The sequence below is a fragment of the Catharus ustulatus genome, chromosome 21, assembly GCF_009819885.2.
Source record: "Catharus ustulatus isolate bCatUst1 chromosome 21, bCatUst1.pri.v2, whole genome shotgun sequence".
Lineage (NCBI taxonomy): Eukaryota > Metazoa > Chordata > Aves > Passeriformes > Turdidae > Catharus > Catharus ustulatus.
This window is the reverse complement of record NC_046241.1, coordinates 44,070-68,168: the sequence shown is the minus strand read 5'-3', so window position 1 is coordinate 68,168 and position 24,099 is coordinate 44,070. Positions and strand designations below refer to the sequence as shown.

General features: G+C 42.1%; 1 protein-coding gene across 1 annotated transcript; it reads left to right on the top strand.

Annotated features, from left to right (window-relative positions):
• The first annotated feature begins 299 nt into the window (after window positions 1-299).
• MAN1B1 (mannosidase alpha class 1B member 1) lies at window positions 300-21,370 on the top strand. The gene is made up of 13 exons (XM_033077803.2): window positions 300-498; window positions 2,670-2,778; window positions 3,906-4,042; window positions 5,019-5,179; window positions 6,840-6,949; window positions 8,190-8,375; window positions 12,109-12,257; window positions 12,862-13,050; window positions 13,876-14,066; window positions 15,672-15,792; window positions 17,358-17,555; window positions 17,859-17,990; window positions 18,804-21,370. Exons 1-13 carry the CDS (start codon window positions 364-366, stop codon window positions 19,005-19,007), a joined length of 2,022 nt encoding a protein of 673 aa, XP_032933694.1. The 5' UTR covers window positions 300-363; the 3' UTR covers window positions 19,008-21,370.
• Window positions 21,371-24,099: the final 2,729 nt, after the last annotated feature.

Below are 24,099 nucleotides of genomic sequence, written 5' to 3'. Positions count from 1 at the left end.
GCACAGTAAATATTTGGGCATTCCATATGGCTTTGTCAGCCCCTGTTAGTCAAAGCATTTCTTGATGCTTGATTCTTAATTTCTCTGTCTCAGTGGGGGGCTCGGGCCGGGCCCACACCGAGGGCCACAGCCTCAGGGCGGCTCGGCGAGTGGGCAGCGCGGGCTGAGACCTCTGCCTGCCTGCCCGGGGAGACCGCCCGTCCCGTTGGGGCCTCCGCAGCGCCGCCGGGCGCTGGGCTCCCCCTCGCCTCGGGCCCACCGAGTGCGGACGCGCCGGCGCCAGAGCGACACCGGAAGCGGTTGCCGGAAGCGACCGCTCCGTCCCGCGGTGCCATGGCGGCAGGCGGCCCCTGAGGCACCGCCATGTACTCGGGTGCCGCCGCCGCCGCGGGACCGCCGCGCCGGGACTTCATCTCCGTCACTCTCGGCCCGGAGGAGGCGGTCGGGGTCGGTGGCTACAACAACAGCAAGGCCTGGCGGCGGCGCTCCTGCTGGCGGGTGAGGGCCAGGCGGGGAGCTGTGCGGTACCGGGGGTATCTCTGGGCTGGGTGCGGGGGGCATCTGGCGATGGGGGAGGGCTGTTGGGCGGTCAGGAGTGTACCTGGACTTAGGTGCAGCTGGGGTGTCTTGGGGGACCTGGCGTGGTCCCCCAGTTCCGAGTCGGGCAGAGGCCACGGCCATGGGCCCTTGGGCGGCCCCGCGCTCTCGGAGTGCTCACGGTGCTGCTTTCCGCGGGGTAGGGGTGTTTAAGGCGCGGGCTGGCTGAGGTATCTGCACGTCATGTCTTAATTTTCACGAACAAAGCTGGCACGAGGGTATTCGGTAAAATCCTGCCCTCTGCTAGTGGACATTTGAGGGCAACGCTGCTCTCTCTAGGCAGGAATGAGGGGAGTGAGATTTGTTCTCTGTGCCTCTGTTCCCTGTGTTAAGGCTTAAGGGGAGAATCCTGTCTTCTGCCCTAGGAGAGTTAAGGGAACAGTGCTTCTTTCAGTGTGAAAGCTGAGTGTGAGGAGAGGGGTTCTCTGGCAGAGCTCTGGGAAGTGACATTCTTGTCTGCTTGTGGCTAGAATGGGCAGGCAGCTTCATGTGGGATGGGAGTCTTGGGCTGGAGAGTCTGTGGTAGAGTGAGTCAGAGGGACAAGATAACCCTTGTTACAGATACGAGATGATATATAGTCGCCTATAGGGGCTTCACAGCTCATCGGATGAAGTGTATGAAGAGCTTGTTTAGGCACACAGTCCCACAGGTCTTTTTTTATTACCACCTGGAGAGATATGGGCCCAAGTCATCACCCTTAATTTTATCCTTATTCTTTGTAAGCAGAAAACCAGTAAGATGGTGGTGAATGCCCTTGCATGTTCTTGTGCCTTACTCCTACGTGTTGCAAGACACCACAATTAAAACTTCTTTTCCCATCCTACCCTGATGAACCACAGAGCTGCTGGATTTCAAGAGTCTTTCTGCAATGAAAAGAGGGTCATTCAGCTTGTCAAGCAGGTAGAACAAAAGATGACACAGGTAGAACAAAAGTGAGATTAGCATCTTGCAGTGTGCACAGAGAAGGGTGTACAGTATTCCTGTACAGTCAACCTTGCAGGTGGAAGGCAGGAAACTGTGTTTTGAGACTCATAGTGTGAACACATAGACAGTTCTGCACTGAGACGTTCCTGACCTCTGGCTGTTGCTAAGAGGATTAGGACTGTGGGAAGTACTGTGTAATTTGTGGGAAAGGTCGTTCCCAAGTATAACATTGGCAGTGAAGTTCCCTCCCTGTATACCCAAAGCAGAATTAGTGAATTTCAGGAGGACTGTTGGAAAAGTAACACTGACAATTTAGCCCTTAATGTTTAACTCCAGCTTCTCTAAATGGAGGTTAAGGTACATCGGCTTCTTTCAGGTTAATGTAATTTGCTGTGATTTTTCAGTGATTGTTGCATATAATCTAGTGTTAACAATACATTTTTGCCCAGGACTAAACTTGAAAAGATTGTGGGGTTGTCTTGTTCATTGCTGTGGGGTTGTACATCATTGTCACATTGCTGCAGGTTGGTGGCTTATTTTTTTGTGGTGCAGAACTTGTTCTGTGTGACAGTTCTTATGCTTGTAAGAGCCAGGATACCTGACTTTTCTTTCACAGTTTGACAGAATATTGTGAGTTGGAAGGGACCCACTCTTTAAGCAAATGGCCAATACGAGGATCGAATGCTACAGTAACATTTTAGTTTTCCTACCATTTTCTTCTGTTTCTGATTTTGCATGTGCACTCTGCAGTCCCTCCCCAGCCAGGAGGAAAGAGGCTTTTGACTGATTTCCCAATTGATAGCTGGGCAGATGCTCAGGTCAACCAGTGGAGGTTGTGAACAAAGTCAGCTGTAGTTGAAGCTTTCTGGGAGTTTTGGAATTTGTCAGGTTCTGAGGCTCTTGCAGCAAATGGCTCTTATGTTTTTGTGAGCTTCTTGTGCCTTGTGCTAGTTGGTTGGATTTCTGTTTTCTCTGTCATCAAAGAAAAGAAGCAATGGATGTATGCAATTGGAAACAGGGTAAAATTAAACCTACACAATTTAGTGGATTTTTATATGAATGAACCAATAAGAGTTTATTTTTGACCAAGTAGGTTCTTAATGTCATGCTAAATTATGCTTTCTTTCACTTCTTTTCTCTCCTAAAGAAATGGAAGCAGCTGTCGCGACTCCAGCGGAGTGTCATTCTCTTCCTGTTTGCGTTCTTGGCAGTGTGTGGAGTAATTTCGTACTCAAGCATGGGGGAAGCATGGAAAAGTATGTGTTCTGTCGAGCTCAGAATTGCCAGAATGAGCTGTTAGATTTAGGAGATTGTTGTGGGTCTTATGACCAGTTTTAATTTCTATTGGTAATGACTGGGTGTATTCATTAAAGTACAGTTCTGAGATGATTTTATGTGATGTTTGAATGATGTAATGCTTAATCCAAAATATTTTTTGTATGCCTTTTCTTTCTGTTTTTTGAAACTGGAACAACGTTTTGTTTTAGTTGATGTCCTGGTTTTAGCCAGGATTGTTAATTTTTTTGAAGTAGTGGAAGAGTCTCTAGCTAAGGCCTGGATGTTATTCTGTACCACCTCAGTCATTGCTGGGCATGGGAGAGGGGAGAAAGGGACTCTCTGTGCTGGGGAGAAGTACTTTCTTCTGGCCGAGAAAACATGGCAGGGGCAACCATCCATATTCATGCCTTTATGTAAATAGTTTCTTTTTCCTATACCTTTGGTTATTAATACTGTTGGCCTTACTGTTTGTTTTCTTATTTCTTTGCTATTTCCAGCAAATTGTTCTTAACTCAGTCTGTGATCTTTGCCTACTGTGCCTCCAATTTTCAATTCATCCACCCCAGAGGGAAGGGGGAAGGGAAAACACACAAAGGAAAAAGAGTGGCAGTGTGGTTTTTGTGGTTTCAGGGAGCACTGAACTGGGGAGTACCATTCCTAAACTATGACAGTTGATTACAATATGAGAGTTTTGAGTGTGTTTTTTTATTACGTTTCTATGTAGATATGGGTAGCTCAAACCTAATCACTAGAATAGGGTAATCATCTCTTGGTTTTGACTGCCTGTCAGTTTAGAAATTCCAAGCATTTGTGTAATACTAATGCACATTTACCTCTGATATTATCTTATTAATTGTATTGAAAAACTGAAATAGTATCAATTTAAAAAATCTCCATGTCCCTTTTAACAGCCTCCTTTTATATTAGGGAGAGGATTAATACAAAATATGCTTCGTATCTAACAGTTAGTGTCTGTTTATCAATATTTTGTGAATGCAAACAGTTTTTGGAGGTGCATCTACTACTTGAATACAGCAAGCTGTTATAAATGTCTTTTTCAGCCTTAACTGTTGATTCCTTGTGCTGAGTAATTTTGTGTGTCTAGGTATAACAAACAAATCGTTGGATGATCAGAGAACAGAACAAGAAATTCCTAGATTAAAACTGGCAAATCCAGCTGTTCTGCCAGCACCCCAGAAAGCAGATGCCAACCGTGGAGACTACCCTGAGCTTTCACTGCAGGTAACGTGAGAAGAAATTAGTTTTCTAACACCACAAAGAGCTTGTGAAAGAAATAGTGCTTGTTTTCAACAGTTGTTGTGGAGGAAGGAGTTAGAACTTGCAACAGAAGTGTGCTCTTGCTGGAATGCTGTCCTCTCAGGAAGGGTTTTGGTGTAGTATTCCTTGGCTTTATATTTTTTATCTACATGTTCTGTATGCTGTTTTTTACTCACTGCTCTGCCCAGGAGTGCCAGGGCTTTAGGTGACAGTGACCTCTTACTGAAGACTTGACTTGTGCTGTGTGCATCAGACTCCACTCCTGTGAGGAATCTGCAGTCATGGTTTATCTGGGAGCTTGAGAAATAGCATCAGAAAGAGCAGATGATAGGAGGTTTTGAGGGGTTGCATTAACAGGGAATGCAGTGGGAAAGGAAGATAATTGACTGTGTGAATTAGTGGAGCAAAGGAATACCTGTTACTGTGTTGTTTGTCATGGATTTATCTCATTAATTCAGGGATTTTCATTTAATGAATACAAAATTTTGTATTAAATCTTTTATTCATCATGCAAAAATGTACATGTATTACTGTATAGTAATTCTTGATATTTACACTGACATTGTGGAAACTTTTTTTGCATTCTTTTTTCTAATTCTCATAAATTTACTGTGCCTAGTGAAACGGTATCAAATATCTTTACAATCCTTTGTCACTACCTTGTGTTAAACGAATACCTGGTAATAGTAGAGGTAATTCAGAAGTAAGTTGTCAGTGTAAACTTAAGAACTGAATGATTTTACCAAAATTTTAAAGCAAACAAAACCATAAAGTCGTTAGCATACCTTCCATTCAGGTGAGAATTTGCCTACTGCAAAACAAACAAAATAAGATTAATCTGAATTTGTGTTTGGTACTGGAATGATGTTGATTTATGGTTTGAAATTTTACCATCTCTGCAACTTACCAAGCACTTGATTTTTTTCCTTTATATACTCAGAAGCCACCAAAACCACCTCATGTTCGTCGTGGTCCTTCCAATCTTCAGATCAAGGCACCACGGAGAGACACGAGGCTGAAGATCCAACAAGATACCATGAGGGCTGTAGAACAGTTGGTCGAAGCAGATAAAGTAGAGAAAACAGAGAAATCCATTATCAGGTAGAAACGTTTCAGGCAAGGTACAGTGCTTCCCCCTTGCCCCCGCAAAGATCCCCTGAGTTTTAGAGTGAACATTTTAAGGGCTTTTTGTTGTAGGTGTGTGAGGTTATTTTCTTTCTTTGCATGGGTTTGTTCTCAGGCCTGACCTGATAGCTGCTGATATTACTAGGCTGATCGATTTAATTTTGATGAATGTGCAGTTTCTGATTTTACTGTTTGTGTCACAAAGCGGCAGAGAGTTTGAAGGTTGGGTGTATTTCTAATGCACTTAGACACTCTTAATATTCAGAAGGATTCTTCTCAGTGTCCAGAGATTTCTGCTGTTTGTTGTAATAAATGTTAATGTAACAGTGTCAATATAATAGTGCTGGTACAAGTTTTTTTGTCCTGAGGCAGGTTTGTAAAGTGATAGCAGAGTCAGTGTTGCTTGTGGGTTGGTGCCACTAAACACAGTGGGCCCAGGCTGACCAGGGAGACCCAACTGACGTGTACATAGTTGTGTGCATGTAACACCATGTGCTTACTTCTTTCTTATAAGGTACCTCATCCCTTGTACAGATCTACTATGATCTTTAACAGAAGGTCTGTGTTTCTATGGTTATGGAGGTGTTTAGGTTTGGGAATAAGTGAAGGAAAGCAACATGGGTATAGAAAAGACTACTAAAAGTTTGACAGAGGTTCTTCAGACTTGGAACATGAGGCTTGGGGGGTTTTATGTGTTTATGTTCTCTTTAGCACTGGCCCAGATGAGCTGATCATAGCATCAGAATTGTGCCTGGCTCAGCATTTTGGCTGTCAGTATTGTCTGAAAGTGTTTTATTGTTTTGCTTTTGCTTGTGCTGTAACTCACAGAGTTAAACAGGTGATAACAGGAGAACTTACAAGGGCAATGAAAACATAGTGAAGACTAGCTACAATCTTAAAGAATGAAAGTCAGAAATGAAATATGTCATTTATCTAAGTCAGAATATATGCTGACCGTAGATAGTATAGATTTTAAAGTAAGCTTGTAAGCCTGGTTCCCTTAGAAAGCATATAATGGGCTCAAAGGCAACATAGCTATATATTAAATGGTATGGTTTAGATTGTTGATCTTGATGTGAACTTGGCTTGACTTGGAGTCCATTCTGAAAGACTTCTTCTGCAGGAGATTCTTCATAAAAACAAGTAAAAAACTGATTTATGTGTCTGTGGTGGCATAGAAGGCTTGTGATCCCTTGATAGCAGAGTTAGTACTTTGAGCATCTCATCCTTTGTGCTTAATCATGAATTTTGGTGGTCATCATTTATGTGGGCATTAGTAGCTACTGTGGTCATTTCAGAGCTGCTAGATAACAAATTGCTTACAAAACAGCATTTTCACGAGTTTGATTTATTTTAAGAAGTTTTTTATTGAATTCCATTGCCAAGATATTTAGTGAAATTCCAAGAGCTTGTAACACACATTTCTTAATCAAGTAAAATTTCTCTGCAAGGAAAATTTCTTTGAACAGAAAACTTACTTAATGGGCAACACAGTTATTTTGATCCTTGATACAAAATCTAACTTCTGTTTTATCGAAGTATTGTGTGATAAAGGAAATACAGAGATAAGTCCCATTCATTTGCATGATTTTCTGTGACCAAAATAAGCCTTAATTACAGTCCCTTGTATTTGCAGCTGGAGAGGAGCCGTCATAGAACCTGACCAAAGCACTGAACCTCCATCTAGTAAAATAATAGAACCAGAAAAACCTTCATCTGTGGAAGCTGAAGACCAGAAAGAACCAGGTAAATAAGAAAGCTAATGACACCTTTTTTTTTGTTTGTTTGTTTGCTTTTATGGTTATGTTGTGCAATTTCTCTCCATACACATTTATTTATTTATTTATTTATATTAAAGGAAACAAAAAGTGTAGGAGAGATCACTTACCTACAACATCCTAGTTTGTCAGTGTTCTTGTTTCACTATGCAGGCCTTCATGCTTGTTAGCCTTTAGAACTTCAAAATAAATTTTAGAGACAAATCTTTGAAATACAGCCTCTGGGAGGAGGCAGGAGAGAGTAACCTGAAGAAAGGAGGGCATGAAAGCAGCAGTTTCCTTTTCAGTTGTGCTTTTCCTTTTGTTCTGCAGAAGTACAGTGACTTCTTCCTTGAACTAAATGGAACTCTTTTTAAGGCTCACCAGAAAGCTGCAGAAGCTGTTTTTGAAGTTGCTGTGCTTGTGGAACAAAGAACCCGTTGTTCCTTTTTCTAGGTGCAGAAAAGAAACCAGGAAGTTCTGGTGTGATAAACGTGGCATATTTCAGTATGATGTAGTTGCATTTTTGCAATCTTAATATTGATGAGGTTAGTTATGCTGCTTGGTGTTTCCCTCTCTTGAAGTCTTTGTTCATAATTTTTCAAAATTTCAGCTAACGACTTGGAATTTTTCATGTTCATTGTGTAACATAAGCTCTACTTCATGGCAAATGGCAAGCAAAAAATCAGTAGAAAAAGACATAATTTTGTCAAGATGGAAAATGTAAACTTTTTTTCTATTTTGCTGTTAAATAGAAAGTTCAATAGAAATAATTTTGTAGAAGTGATTTAAAATTTAGCAGAAAGCAGTGAGAGAGGGAAGATGAAGAAAAAAAAGTTGTGTGTTGAATTAGCTAAGGATTTTATTGTTAAGCGTATGTATTCAGCACCTGAATTACCATGGATCTTAATCTGGTATTTCCTGACTTTCATCTCCTTGAGCTTTAGTGATACTCATCCACAACTGTGCATGTGATTATTTTAATGTTTTATTTGCGGAAGTGACAGTTTTGTTGCCAGAGAAATTTCTGTTTCCACTTGGTTGGAAGCACTAACTGGTTGCTCTGCAGAGGAACGGCTGTTCTGAAAAGAATAATGTGAGGGTGGTTTTTCCATTGCACTGATCAATTTAATTTGTTATTTTTGGTGGAATGCAGTAAAGTGTGTCTAGTTGAGTTCCGTCAGTGCCCTGCAGAAGTCCTGAGCAAGGTGCTTCTTTCTCCTTTTCAGTGCCCATCAATGAGCGCCAGCTGGCTGTGATTGAAGCCTTCCGCCATGCCTGGAAAGGGTACAAGGATTTTGCCTGGGGCCATGATGAACTGAAGCCTTTGTCCAAGTCTTACAGCGAGTGGTTTGGACTTGGGCTTACCTTAATTGACGCCTTGGATACCATGTGGATTTTAGGCTTAAAAGAAGGTAATTATTTTTCCTCTTCATTTTTTTTCTTTAATTTGTCTTCAGGCAGTGAATGTTCAGAGTTCTTTTCTTGAGATAGTGAATGTTCAGGGTTCTTTGAGGGGAATATTTATTACACGTGGCCTATAAATTTAGCTCTCTCGTGAGAGTAAATATAGTAGTTTCACGATTACAAGCCGCACTGACTATAAGCCGCATCGCCAGGTGTTGGCACACATTTCGTTCTTTGTCCATACACAAACCACACCCAATTATAAGCTGCTCTGTCATTCGCAGTGAGGACCCGCATGCAACAAAGTTGCCAAATAGTAACAGAATCGCGCATGGTGGGGTTTACCGGCTCAGCTCTGGCCGTGAGGGCTCGGGGCTGCCAACGGGGCCAGGTGGCCCAGCTCGGCGCTGCCGCTCGGCGGGGCCGCTCGGGGCCGGCCGCTGCTGGGCTCGCTCACCCTGGCCCGGCACTGCGCCGCGATGGCAGGGGGGCACGGAGCCCGCCGGCACCCACGGCGGTGGTGGGAGGCGGGGATGGAGCCCCCCCGCTCCCGCGGTGGCAGGCGGGGATGGGAGCCCCCTGCCTCCCCCTGAGCTGTGGGGCCGGCAGGAGGGGGCCCCCCGCCTCCCCCGGGCCGCGCTGCCTGAAGGAGGGAGACCCCGCCTTCCCCCACCTTGCTGCCTGCACAGAACCGGTTCCACCCGTTGCGCAACAGAGTAATCAATTTGTAACAATTGAGCAGTCCAGAGTTTTACTGGGAGGTGCTCGACTCGGCACCTCGGTTTGCACTTGCAGGGTTGGAAATGTCAGAAAATTATTCACATATTAGCCACTCCTGAGTGTAAGCCGCATTTCCAGGGTGGGAGCAAAATTTTAGTCAAAACAGTGCAGCTTGCAATCGTGAAATTACTGTACATACATGCATACATACATACGTATGTTATATACAATGTATATCTGGTAGAATTTGAGGGATGTTTTAGTTAACTTCCTGGTCTTTGTTTCTGTACTAAAATCTCTGTGACATATAGCCACTGGAGGCTTTCTGCTCATTACTCTTGGGTAGCTTGCCTGTATGTTCCTCGCTTGTGTTTTATCACATCTAATATCAGTATTTCATACATGGATTTAAGAAGGCTATTTCTGTAAGGAAACCATGGGTGGAGAAAGGGAGTGCTCAGTACCTCTTTCCTGAATTGTTTTGCTGTCTGTGTTTTTGAGAGTCATTCTGGAAGTGACCATATTAGAAAACTTTCAAACAGATTTTAAAAACTAAGCCAAAAAATTTTGCAATTCTGTTGCAAAAAACTTACAGTAAATTCACGAATACAAGCCGCACTGAGTAGAAGCCGCATCTCTGGATGTTGGCAAATATTTCGTTTTTTGTCCATAAATAAGCCGCACCCGAGTATAAACCGCTCTGTCGTTCGCAGCGAGGACCCGCGTGCAACAAAGTTGCCAAATAGTAACCGAACCGTGGCAGGGCAGGGTTTACTGGCTCGGCTCGGGCTGTGCAGGCTCGGCCCGCTAGGGGCTGCTGACGGGGCCAGGTAGCCCAGCCCAGTGCTGCCTTTCAGCGGGGCCACTGGGGGCCAGCCACCGCTGCCACTGGGCTCAGTCACCACGGCCCGGCGCTGCCCTGTGGTGGCAGGCAGGGACAGAGCCCCCCCCGCTCCCGCGGCGGCGGGTGGGGATGGAGCTCCCCGCCACCTCCCAGAGCCGCAGCAGGGCTGGCCCGGGTCCCCCGCCGCCTCCCAGAGCCGCGGCAGGGGCGGCCCGGGTCCCCCCCCTCCTCCCTGAGCCACGGCAATGGCGGCCCGGGTCCCCCCCCTCCTCCCTGAGCCGCGGCAATGGCAGCGCGGGGCCCCCCCGTCTCTTCCCCGGGCTGTGGCAGAGGAGGGAAGGAGAGACCTCTCCCTCCTCTCTCCCTGCCCCGTGTGCTGCCTGCAGGCAGCCAGGCTCCACCCACGGTGCTACAGAGTAGCGATTTGTAACAATCGCAAAATGCCGACTTTGCAGCTGCTCGGGTGGGCACTCTGGCAGGCACTTCTGAGTTTGTAAATGTCAGAAAATTATTCACATATTAGCCGCTCCTGTTTATTAGCCGCATTTCCGGTTTAGGAGCAAAATCTTAGTCAAATTGGTGCGGCTTGTATTCGTGAAATTACTGTAAATGGTTAATTAGTGGTTAAGAGCTTTTTTTTGTTGTTGTTGGTTGTTTGGGTTGGTTGGGATTTTTTTTTAGTGATGCAGAGGTATTTTTTAATGGTATTTAAAAATTTCTGGAGCTGTATCTATTTAACCATGGTAGATAGCCACCTTTGTAAACTTTCATTAATCTTGCAGCTTTTTTTGTCAAGATAGGAAGAACAGAGCTGCCAGTGAGGGTAAAGCATTTAATGATTCTGTCTCTCAGCTTTAAGTTTCTGTAAAATAACGTGTTGTGTGTGCAGCTCTAGACCTGAGCAGTCTGTCTTGAAGTTTAATCAAGTTGTCATTGTGCTGCTCTTTTATTTGCTAAAATTTAATTGTGAACTAAGTAGAGTTATTAAAAGAAATTATTATTATTATTATTATTATTATTATTATTACTATAGATGTGTTGAAAATGGGTGCTTGGTGAGGGTTTCATTCTATTCTATTCTATTCTAATTCTATTCTAATTCTATTCTATTCTATTCTATTCTATTCTATTCTATTCTATTCTATTCTATTCTGAGGCAGTTTTGACTGCCTTAGAGACCTCTTGGGCTTTCTTCTGAATAACAAATGTTATGTAAATGTGAGTTCTGTTTGAGGCTGCTAGTCTTTCTTATCAGCTGATGAATGCAAAAGCTTCTGTGGCAGAGAACTCTGCTGACAATACTGACTGGCGATTTTTAGTAATTCTTCTCAATGCGCCCAACATCCTGTATTTGCCCAGCATCTAAGATGGGAGGGTGCAAAGGCATCCATTTACTTCAGAGTTTATCTCCTAAGGAATGCTTTCCAGTTCTGGCAAACTGGTTGTTCTGCTGCTTCTCACTATCAGGAGTTTCCAGAAGCTGTGAGATTCACTGAAATAGCTCAACCTCCAATTGTGAGGGCTAAGCTGACTCACATGCACCATGGAGAGAGACCCTGTGCGAAAGAAGTCATTGAGTGATGCTGTTGCTACGCTGGTTGATGAACCTAATACGGCTTTTCTTTTAACCTTTCTTTTGACTTAGTGGTTTGATAAACAACCATTTTTGTTTCTAGAGAAAAATTGCAAAATCTTGCAGGAAGCAGGCTCCTGAGGACAGGGCTAGGCTAAAGCTGTTAACTGAAAATGTTACCAGTTATCTTGGTAGATAACACCTTTGGTTGAAAAAGATTTCCTTAAAACTAGAAGGCTTTGTGGAAGTGTAACTAATTATCTGTAATTACTGTAACAAGGCAAATGGATGGATTTAAAAGATTTTAATTTCCGGACTATTTTAATAAAAAATTCCTCTGCTTCTTCTTTTCTTAAACTGTTAAAGACTTTCTGTTTTGGTGAATATTTCTATCAGTATGCATCTGTGGTGTGTGCTGAATAAGAATTAAGCCAATGGTAATGAAACTTCTGCCAGCATGTGCTCTTCGTTTTAATTTTCTACCTAAAATTATCATCTCTGTAGACAAATACAAGTAACTGTCATGGATATATGGAGTGCTCACGTCTTTAGTTGTTGGAACATGTCAGAAGTTTGCAACTGAGCTACCTTTTATGCTTTGCAGAGTTTGAAGAAGCAAGAAAATGGGTAGCAAAAGATTTAGTATTTGATAAAAATGTGGATGTGAACCTATTCGAGAGCACTATCCGTATCCTGGGTGGCTTGCTGAGCACCTACCACCTCTCCGGAGATAGCCTTTTCCTGGAAAAAGCTGTGAGTGACTGGTCTTACAAATGAAACAGGGTTATGTATTCCATATTGGACAAAGTTGAGGGAGGATTCCTCAGAAAGTTAAATGTTGCTGCTTTTTAACAGTTTCATTTTTAGTGGTGAGAAAGGCATTTACCATTAAGCTTTGAAGCCTGCACTGCTGCTCTCTGTACAACCTCAAAGCCTTGCTATCTTTGTCACCTCTTGTATGTCTGCTCTTCTGCTGATGAATAGCTGACCATCATAAAATTCATGTAACGAAAGAGGAAATAAATGATTGGCAAAGGGTTATAGCTGTCTTTTGTTGCCCTTTCTGTGTGTCTTAACAGCATCAGCCACCTCATCAGATTAGCTAGATCAGCCAGTGACTGCATGATATGGGTTGCAGCCTCAGATGAGGCCTGCAGCACTAAGGACAAGGTGGAAAGTCTGCTCATTACTATGAATAAGTTAATGACTTTTAAAATTTCTTCAGTTGCTTACATCATCTAGAACTAAGCTGCTGGTCTTTTTCCATTTGCTTTGTCAAGAAAATCTAATGGGATGTGCATGTATATGTATTTTTGTTTTGTTTGTTGTTTTGTCTGTGCTCCTGGGTTTTCTTTAGAAAGACATTGGAAACAGGCTTATGCCAGCATTCAAGACCCCCTCCAAAATACCATATTCTGATGTCAACATTGGTCGGGGCACTGCACATCCCCCTCGCTGGACATCGGACAGCACTGTGGCAGAGGTGACCAGCATTCAGTTGGAGTTCAGGGAGCTCTCTCGTCTCACTGGAGATGAGAAATTCCAGGTATGGAAGAATCAGTTGATGTCTCTCTTTTTCTGTTTTTCTGCAGCTCTACCACTAACTCTTCATCGGTCTCAGGAATCTATAAGTTATGATAAATAAGTTGTGAAACTCTAGACAAGAGAAGAAACAAAATATTCCATTATTTTATTGAATACCAAAAGTAGTATTGGAAATGAGTAATTATTTTTCTTTTTCTCAGAAACAGCTTTTAACTAAAGAAATAAAAAATTCTGAGTGTGGTTTCTTGATACTATTTTCTATATGCAGAGAGCAAAACTGAAATGTTACCATCCAAGGGACTAAAATGTCACTCACTAGGTAAGAATCTGAGAGCAGGTCACCATATAGGGAAAAGTTAGTTGAAATAAAAGGAATTTCAGAGAAAATAATATTATCCACTTTTCTTTTTGTTGGCTGATGTTATTAGTTTGAACTGTATCCACTGCTCAGTGTTGAAAAATGCAGTAATTTAAAGAACCTTAGCTATTGCTAAATAGATTCATGTAGTTGTTATTTTTTTGCTGGACTTCTACTTTCCAAGTCTGAGTAAATCTGAGTGCTGTAGTACTGGCTTTTGAGTGGTCTTGCCTTCAAGGAAAGGAAACAGTTATAATTGCTTCAGAGTACTTGAACATACCCAGAACATCATATTTTGAGAGTCCAAAAGTCTAAAATCTTGAATTTAATGTATTGCTCTAGCTCTATATCCCTAATGCTAATTTGGGGAAGCAAAGTTACAGATTTTTTACTGGACTATAGTGACTGGACACAGTTCTCTACCTCATTTATACCTGTAATTTATGTTCGCCATTTTTTTTCTTCTAGAAAGCTGTAGATGAGGTGATGAAGCATGTTCACACCCTTTCAGGGAAAAACGATGGCCTCGTGCCTATGTTCATAAACACCAACAGCGGGCAGTTCACCCACTTAGGGGTCTACACTCTGGGAGCCAGAGCTGACAGCTACTATGAGTATCTGCTCAAGCAGTGGATTCAGGGTGGAAAGAAAGAAAATGAGTAAGTTCTTTATGCTTCTCATATTGGTGTAATAATTAGGTGAGCTGTAAAACTCTCTGTTGTAGTTCGCTGCTTAAAGAAAAATACTGCATATGCCCAAGAGTCAGCTGAACTTATTACTGTTTCTAAAAGCAAGCTAAGCAGAAAGAGAGACCTGTGGTAACTTGGTGAAAGAACACGAGGAGAGTTAGCCTGAGTCTTAAAACTCCCTCTCCACAAAAACCTTTGCTTCCTCAAATCATCAAATGTGACGAGTGTCACAGACAGGAGATAAGAATTAAGTCTTTTCAATAGGTATTGAGCATAATTAGACTTCTGAAATACTGTGGGCATTTCCTTTCAACAGTGATGCCTGTGATTGCTCTGGGTTTGTTAGTGAAAGGTGAAAGGAGACAGAAGTTTGATGTTTGTGTTACTTTCCCTTTAATTCCAGAATCCCAGACTGGTTGGGATTGGAAGGGATCTTCAAGCCCATCCTGTTCCACCGCTGCCATGGGCAGGGACACATTCCACTAGACCAGGTTGCTCCAAGCCCCATCTAACCTGGCCTGGGACATTCCAGGGATGGGGTAGTCACTTGCTTCTCTGGGCAACCTGTGCCAGAGCCTTACCAACCTCCCAGGGAAGAATTTCTTCCTAATATCTAGTATCAATATATTTATTTTCAGTTTAAAGACCCTTGCTCTATCACTACATGGCCTTGCAAAAAGTGCCTCTTCAAGTCTTGTATGTTTCTTTTATCTATACTGCATTAGTGAAAGAGTGTTTGCAAGGAGTAGTTAAAGATGTTGGAAAAGAAGCTTTCCTTCAAGACAAGTCTGCATATTAGCTAATTATGTTAGACTGTTAGACTCCTTGTTAATTTCTAGGAGTTTAATGCAGACAGAGCAAAAATGTGCCTCTTGGAGGTATTTCAGAGCAGAGGCCTTTCTGCAAACAAAGCTTTCATCCCTGCTCTTTCCAAGGCATACCGTACTGTAAATGGAGAACTGGTGTCTTTGGGACCATAACAGCATTTTGTGAGCCTCACAATCAACAGGTTGTTTTCCATATTGAAAGGATGTGAAAACAAGGAAAAATGAAATTAAATACTGTGAAACAATGATTCACAGTGAGAAAGGTCAGTTGGAAGAGATTGCTCCAACTCTTTGAATCTCCATCTTTGGATGGGGGTAATAAAAAATTGCTTGGATAAGCACTCAGACAACCTGATGTAATTGAACCTGCCTCAGAGCAGAGGGCTGAAGTAGAGACCTCCAAGAGGTCCTTCTCAGCCTAGATTTTCTGTTATTTCAATAACTCTGCTTCCAAGGATTTGTGAAATAAAATCTAGTTATTGCCTAGAAACAATTGCAGGTTTTGAATAAGAACTAAAGTATTATTATTTACTTTTCAAGTAAACCCAGAATTGCTACATGATAGTGGCAACCAATTAATGTTGTGTTGATAGTTACTCAGGGCGTTTTTTAAGTTTTCACGTTTAGTTAAATATTACTCTTTAAACTGAAGTAACAGTTGCTAAAAAATTGTGCTAAACATCAGCTGTGATCAAATATGTTCTGACTGTGTGCATGTGAGCCAACTGGGAATGATTTTTTTCCACAGGCTGTTGGAAGACTATATGAGAGCCATAGAAGGAGTGAAAAAGCATCTTCTTCAGAAATCAGAACCCAAGAAGCTTACTTTTGTAGGAGAGCTTGCTCATGGCCATTTCAGTGCCAAGATGGTAAGAAATACAACTGCAAAAGAAAACAGAAAAACCATTACAAAATTTTAATACAACCCAACACAGAGGCAAATGCAAAGCTTTTCCCTCTCAAAAAGACCAACAACCAAACACCAAAACCAAACAAACAAAAAAGCCAAACCAACAAAAACCCTAAGTCCAAGACAAAATATACATACACATCTGTCCAGTGTGGTGGCAGTAATGAGTAACTGCCTTGTAGATACCGGGGGCCTTCTCTATGACGTACTTTAGTAAACCCATTTTGTTCCTTCAAGACTGAATATTTTGATGCTGGAATTAAATTTTCTTCCTCTTTTTTTCTGTTTTGGTCATAAAATTCCAGTGTCTGAAATTGTTGAGATAATACCTATTTTACGTATTATTTATTTTCCATAATTAAAAAATACATGTAGACACTTTCACACCTGTGTTTTCAGATTTGCCTTCAAAAGAAACATGTCATCTAATATTGTATTATGGGGTTGAAAAAGAAATTAATAATTTTGGAGGTTTCTGTCCATTATTTTCCTACCTGGAAGATTCTTGAATAAAACAGTATACTGTTCACTGTAGGGAAAATTGATTGATCTTAACTCTCTGCTCCTAATTTGTGCATTTTAAGATCTTTCAGTTAAAAATCTCGTGCAGCGCAGGTATTGTACGTGTGTGTGTCTTGTCTGAAAGGCAAGTGATGTATTATTAATGCATGTATAGCCTTTCCTGATGTAGTATTTTTAAGATGCTCAGTTCTAGTTTTCAGCATGTGTTTCTTGGATTTGAACTTTCCAAAAGCTCTTCAAAAAACCTGCTGTGAATAAGACCAGAGAATGGGTTTTTGGTAGAGGGGCCTGCCCCATCCCAAGATAGGACAGAGTTGAATTGTGACAGATAGATTTGGCCTAGGTGTCTGTACATGTCAGAACACTTCCTTCTGTGCTGGATAGGTCTCTTACACTGGCCAGCTGGAAAAGTGTGGGATGTTTGGTTCCTATGTCTGTGCAGGCCTTTACAACCCTCAACTTTCCTTAAGGACAGGACAAAGCCCCCCATACAGGGGCATCAGCGTGGTTTTACTGTGTTTTTGGGTGATGAGACCTGAGCTTTGATTCCGAATGTTGAGAATCGTTTGAGATCCCATATGTGACGTTAATCTGCAGTGCTTACTTTCAGTGGTAGATTGAAATGGTAGATTAGCCCCAGAATGAGGACAACCAAGCCTTTAGGTGGTTCAGCTGATGCCCTGCATGAGCTGATATGAAATGTATGCTTCTGGTAAACCAAAAGACACTTTCCTTCCCTTCAACATGGCGCGAGACCCCTTTTTTCAGAAACTTGTCATAAAAACTCATTCTTGTACATTTTGGAAATTAATGATTTCTGTATTAATGTTGCTTGCCTCATGTTACATTACATCTGATTGTTAAAAAGTAATCCTCAAGTTGTTGGTACCAGAAATATGTTTTGAAGAAGAGAAAGAATAAACCAATTAAAAGACACACCTCCCCCACCTCCCCTTGCTGTTTGATGTGTAACTTCTCAGTAAGAGTTGTCTTGTCTTGCAGGATCACTTGGTTTGCTTCTTGCCGGGTACTTTAGCATTGGGAGCTCACAATGGACTGGCTGCTGATCATATGAAATTGGCTGAAACTCTTATAGAAACCTGCTACCAGATGTATGCTCAAGTAGAGACAGGCCTGAGCCCAGAGATTGTACACTTCAACCTCCATGCACAGAAAGGCCACAAGGATGTGGAAATCAAGGTGAGCAGATAGGTGACCTGAACTACAATTCTGTGATTTCTCTGTAGCTCTATTCTGTTATTGAACTTCCAGCCAGATATTAGGGATGGGGTTTGTTGTGGAGCACTTCATTCTTTTGCTGCCATGCCTTCTAGCTGTACCCTAGGCTTTGGTTTTAGTTACCCCAGCAGTATACTTAGGAGCTGACTTACACATAACAGACTCTTAGGAGCAGATGGAGATGTGAATAATTATTTTTTTCCCTGCCTGTATCCTTGAGGAAATTCTCTGTCTGAAACACTCTTGTCATTTTTTCTCTTGCAGCCTGCAGACAGGCACAACTTATTGCGACCAGAAACTGTGGAAAGTCTTTTTTATATGTACAGATTCACTGGTGATAAGAAATACCAAGACTGGGGCTGGGAAATCTTGCAGAATTTCAACAGATACACCCGGGTAAGACCAGTTTATAATGACCTTGTACTGTCAGGACTGTATTTGCTCACTAACTTTCTAACACCAATTTTGAAAACATACTGTGTTTCAAGATTCATCTGATAATTGTGGAGGAATTTGCAAGTATATACAGATACATCATTTTCTTACAGATGGAGATACCCTGCTTAGTCCATATAGTGAAAGAACTTGTATTACATTCATGAAAAAGTGAAATGCAGAAGCTGCAGGCAACACTACCAAAATGTTAGAATCTGTAGTTTTTAGACTTTGGAAGCTGAGAAGGACACGGCTGCACTAAAAGAACTCTTCAGTTGAAGTCGCCAAAGGAAAAACAATTAGCACAAAATGGCATAATTGGTTTGATAGAAGTTTTTTTCTGTTCGTTCTGACTACAGTGCTCATGGAGATGTCAGTGATACGCTGTGAAAGTGTGGCACTAAATATCAATGGTCTGTTCTTAAGAGAAATGGATACAAGACTTGGGCCAGCTGTAATGTAGAAATCACTGGTTCCATTCTGTATATTTGTCCAGAAACTTCAAAGGGATGTTCTTTGTGATACCTCTCTACCCTAAGCACAAATGGATATTTTGCTTCATTTATCGTTATGGTTTCCTTCCTTTAAAAAGGCAATGAGATTTTTTTTTCTTCATTGAAGCTTTATATGTAAATGAAAACCAAGTATGAAATGAAAAGCATGAAAACATGATCTGTTTCTTAGCACTTGTCTTCTCCAAGTGCATCTGGGTGTTAGGAAGTAAATTTTATTTTAGGTTTTGTAAAGATACAAATTTTTTTTTTTTTTGCACAGGTTCCTACAGGCGGTTATACTTCCATTAACAACGTTCAGAATCCCAGTAATCCAGAGCCACGGGATAAAATGGAGAGCTTCTTCCTTGGGGAAACACTCAAATACATGTTTCTGCTGTTTTCAGATGACATAGACTTAATCAACCTTGACAAATACATCTTTAACACAGAGGCTCATCCACTCCCTATCTGGGTGCCAGCATAGACTCTGCATCAGTGGATCTTCCAGTGGTGGCATGTTTATCTTCAAGTCACTTTACTTTTCAGGGTTTGAGGAGAGATGCTATAATGCACCTTGTTTGACTTCAAACAACAAACATAAGCTTGGGAAAAGCATCTCTGGTTTGAAGAAATCATGTCCGTCTTAAATCTAATCCCTGGTTCTTGGATGGGCAAAGCTGTGCCATATGAAGCTGGTTTCCCTGGAACTGATGATGATGTTCAGAAGGTAATCCTAGTGTGGACCATGACATTCTTGGGGCTCTGGTGACCCAGAACTCACTTATGTCAGTGTTACTAAATGCTCATTAAATACTGGGAATGCAGCAAGTTGGCTTAGGGCACAGTGTTGTTCCTGGAGAGCAGGAATAAGCCTACAGTTTTCTGGTTTATTGTGGATTCACTGAAACACTGGATTACACAGCCATTCCTTTGTCAGGCTGTGACAGTGGTTCAGGTGGCAAGTGGAATAAACAAAGAGCTGTAGTGCTGTCCCAGGGAGAAGCTGTCAGTATTGCTGCTGGTACTCTGATCTCATTCCAAACTCCCGAGCTATGCTGCATCACCTTAGGAGAAGGAAGAGGCAGCAGAGCATCTGTTGTATAGTGTCTTAGTTTTGTAGAGCACTTTGAACAGTCTATTCAAGCTGTGGCTGAAATGATGGTAAAAGAGAATTTGCTGCTGGTTTGGCTCAAAGTGGTATATAATTTTGTAGAGGTATTGCAGTTTTTTAACTTCCCTGCAGGAATTGCAGGAGAAAATGTGAAATGCAAGTAAAACTACATGTGCATTTTATATCTTTATTTGCATCAGTTAGACTCAGGTATTCTGACTGCTGCTTTCTGAGGTTGGACAGTGCGAAAGCTTATGAGCATATTAGGTATCAGCCTCCTTCTGTCCCTTCTTGTTCAGGTATCACATCATGGGTGTTTGTTGACTCAAAACAAGCTTACAACTGTACAACAAAGTTCTTGTTATTTGTAATTTCTTGGACCATGGAGAAATTTTCAGTTATTTTTTCCCTTAGGAGTAGTGTTAAAAGGAGACAGTCTAAAGGTATTATAGCAGTTCTAGTCCCCAGAAGAATTGAAGAAATTAACTTCAGTTACTTGAAGACAAAGTAGACCCAGGGTTTTTAAGAATCATACAGGAGCCCTGGGATCTTTCATTTTTATATGTGCACAGTTACAGATTTTAAGTCATGAATTTGGAAATGAGCTTTCTAGTGCTTTTCCTTTTGGATTTGGACTTGGACAGTCCTGTATTCACAGATATCTCAGAAATGTGATTGATCATATTTCCAGAAGAGTTTGGTCTCACTGAAACTCTTTTTTCCCCCATGGCAGTGGGACTCACAGGTAGAGCCAGGAGCTGCAGTCACCACTAAATCCAGAGGTCCCTGGCCATTAATGGACCTGACTGAATTTGACTCTAATGCTTCATTTTCCAGTGAGGGAGGTATTTTATAGTAATTGTAACCTTTGATTTGTAAAGTGAGATGCATCTTTGTTTTATGCTGGTCTGTTCTGTTTGCTGGAGTTACAAGTTATTCTTGGGACCACTATTTCAGTCTTTTATATAATATTTATCATTCCACGTACTAATGGAAATGGAGAAATTTTACAAATTGAAATGCACATTTTTCTGTCATCAGAGGGACCCTGTCCCTGGGATTGACAGGACATAAGTAGTCAGTGCAGAATGTTAATGTTCCTCCTGCTCCCATGCCAGCAATAACTGAGAACAAGCTTCTCACAAGTGCAGTGGAATCCAGTCACTATGGCCTTTGGCTGCACAACTGATTTGCTGCCAAGGCTTCTGTTTTCTTTGGCACAACAACAAATGAGGATAGTGCAGGGGAAATGTGGAATGAACACCTTCAGTTTTTTTGTTCACGAAGCAGGTTTGTGCTGCTGAGGAGCTGAGCTTTGGTTAAAAGCTAAAGGCTTAAAATTGGAGACTAAAGAAAAAAATGAAAAATATAAATTCAGTGATACTACCCTGGTCCTTCTGACCTGTGTTGTTTTGGCCTTGTGCCTTTGAACAAAGTGAATTTTGAACCTTTAATTATGACTGTGCTATGGATTGTAAAACTTCCAGGGGTGGGTGTTTCACCCAGAGAGCTGCCTGACTGAGGCAAGAGAGATTTCTTATAAAATGGAATACATATAAATACTTACCAAAAATCTTCTGGTTTTGAAGCTGTACACAAGTCTTAATGTAATTGATTCTACAAATGGAACTTTGGGAATCTGTGTGATACTTATTTTGCCTTATGATTGGCTTGAGAGTAATAATTCATTTCCTAATGAGTTGAAGGAGAGAAGAATAAACTGTCACTTTCCTAAACATGTCTTCTCTTTTAGCTGAGCCTGTTGATCCAACTAATTTCTATCTAGTACCTCTTGGGACATGCAGTCTCCTCTAAATGCGGCTTTACTGTCCTCAGGCTTTAAACCTGAAGTTCAGGTTATTAGCTCTCACTAGTTAGCTCTCTCTCTCTTTGAGAACAAATGCTTGTTTTGGACCTCTATATCGTGTGTGAAATGACACAAACTAAATAATCTCAACAAAACTCATCTGTTCTTCTGCAGAGGTCATTTTAATTGCTTTTTTAAAAATTTCCTTAACAAACTGTTGGGTTACATCAGTCTCTTGAGCTCCACAGCTCCCACAGCTGTTCCACGATGTGCTCCTCCAGCACAATAGAAGCTCAAAGTTTCCCTTTGTGGTTCCTTGTTTCAAAGCTTGAACTGCTGGGTCCATAACCCAGTTTGGTGTTTCCGCATGCTGGGGCACTCCTGGCTTAAGTGGAGTGTTGTGGGAAGGCTACCATTGAGCCAGGGATTCTGTCCTTCACAATTGAAAGCCTTGGGCTTCCACTTAGAAACAGAGCTGGACACGGGCAGAGCCACAGAGAACTGCAGGGCTGTGGACTTGGGACTTTGAGCCACAGTTCAGGAAATAATGGCCTGTTTGCTTAAAGAAAATTCAGCAGATGGATGGGGCACAGTTATCATCTAATCCCTGAACTTTTGAAAGCTGAATTCTCATTACAGTCTTAGAAATGGGCAATTTTGCAAGGTCCCTGGTGTTGGCTTATGGGACCTTTGCGTTTTGCAGGACTTTTGTGTAGCAGAATTTTCAGTGTCCCATGCCAAGCTCAGGTACAGCTCTGTTTATTCCTCTGAAGAATAGACCTTGTTTCCATTTCATGCCAGTGTGATGCTGGCAGTGATGGTGGATGAAGACAGGAAAGGTTTTTGCAATAACACGTTTACAATTTTGTGGATTTTTCCTGCACTTCAGGACTTGCTGCAGCTGTGCTCTTAGAAAAAGCCCTGCAAGGGAATTCAGCCCCTGATTGCCAGTGTCACATTCTGGGGTATATTTAACAGGATCAATACAATTGACATGATAAGGTAGCCCCATGAAGCTTGTTGTTTCAAGAGAAGGGGTTAAGATTCTTCTGACTTTGGATTTGGGAAGAAAGACTTGGGGCTTTTTTAAATTTCTGAAATTCTGCTGGAGATTCTTAGCCAAAGCCAGAAGCCTCTGTGTCCACTGGAGCCCAACCCTGAGTTCCTGTTCTGTACAATGTTCCCACCTTGGCTGCACTCATTGTGTTAGTAGATGATGATAGAACAAATCAGCCTTTGTTCAACAACCTCACTGGTGCAGGCCTTAAGCACAGGGGCTTCACCCATGGTCTGGTCTGGGTCACTCACTGCTTACATGCTAATTTCCTTGTGTGGCCCTGAAGTTCAACCACGAGCAGCATTCCCATGATGCTTGAGTGATGTTTTGGGGCTCTTTCCTTCAGCTCAGACAGCACCACACAACAGGGTTTTCTTTTTACCTCCCATGCTTGGTTGCCGAAGGATTCAAAACAATATAGATGTTGGTGGCACTGGCTTCAGACTTCTGCCATGATTTCTTTTACAGCACTGCTCATCAGTCCTGGATGTCCACATATATTATCTCTTTGCCATAGTATCTGAAAGCCTTTTGTTTATCCTTCCATATCAGACTGTGTATTCCTTTAGAATAAGAACTGTCTGTAAGAGGAAGAGCTCAGTATAGTCCAGTAGAAGGGGATTAAAAAACTCATCTCTGGAAGGTCAGCAGACACCCACGCCTCCTTTCTCTCCAAAGCACAAACCCAGTCCTGGTGACTGGGATAACTTGTAGTGACTTCCTAAAACACTTACCTCTGAACCTGGCTGTGTTCATACATTGCTGGGCTGGTGATCACTGGGTGCTTGCTTACGTGTGTGAAGGGTGCTGTTTGAAGGGCAATAAAAGCAGGATGCAATCATTGCTCTCTGCTTTTTTTCCCCCTAATGTGGTGTTAATCCTGAATAATGGCTGGGGTATAGCAAATCTGAATTCAGGAAAGTTTGGGGCTCTGAGCCCAATAGAGGATGACCACTTCAGTAAGGCTTGATATGGCAGCAACAGACCCAAAGCCTGACTTGAGTAGGAGCAAAAAGGACAGAGGCAGCTCTAAGCAGGACCCATGGAGGTTTTCATCAGCATGAACAGAGAGGCTTCAAGTCAAGCTGATGTAGTGCCACTGGCAGTCTTGGAGCAAGTTTTGTAGGGACTGGAGTTTGACTAATTGGGTCTTCCAAGTTGTCCTTCATTTACATGTATCTGAAATAGCTGATCAGCAGGTCTATCTGTTCCTGCTCTCCTCAGCATCCCTGGCTGGAGAGAACAGAAGCTTTGGACTTCTGTTAAAAACAGGGCAGAAGTGGGTGGACAGATCTCAGCACCCAAATATTGGTAAAACACCAGCAGTGGCTCTGTGAACAAGCCCTGCTGTGAGCAGAGAGGGCCCAGCAGTGCAGACACTGACACCAAGCATCACTGTGACCGTGCTGCACAAACAGCAAAAACCTTTGGGGACTTGGGAAACTTTTCCACTAACTCAAAAAATCACTGTAAAATAACTGAGGCAGCCAGATGATTACCAGGAATTAATATTTTGGCAGTTGTGCTAGTAATTATCAGTGCCTTGTCAGTCTAGTAGCACCCATTCATATGCAAAGATCCACCTAGGAAGGTAAGAAGGA

Bases quoted from the DNA above. Each gene is read 5' to 3' on its own strand.
- MAN1B1 (XM_033077803.2), top strand. From the start codon at position 364: ATGTACTCGGGTGCCGCCGCCGCCGCGGGACCGCCGCGCCGGGACTTC. The intron at 4,043-5,018 runs GTAACGTGAGAA...TTATATACTCAG, and splicing joins ACCCTGAGCTTTCACTGCAG to AAGCCACCAAAACCACCTCA. The intron at 15,793-17,357 runs GTAAGAAATACA...CTTGTCTTGCAG, and splicing joins GCCATTTCAGTGCCAAGATG to GATCACTTGGTTTGCTTCTT.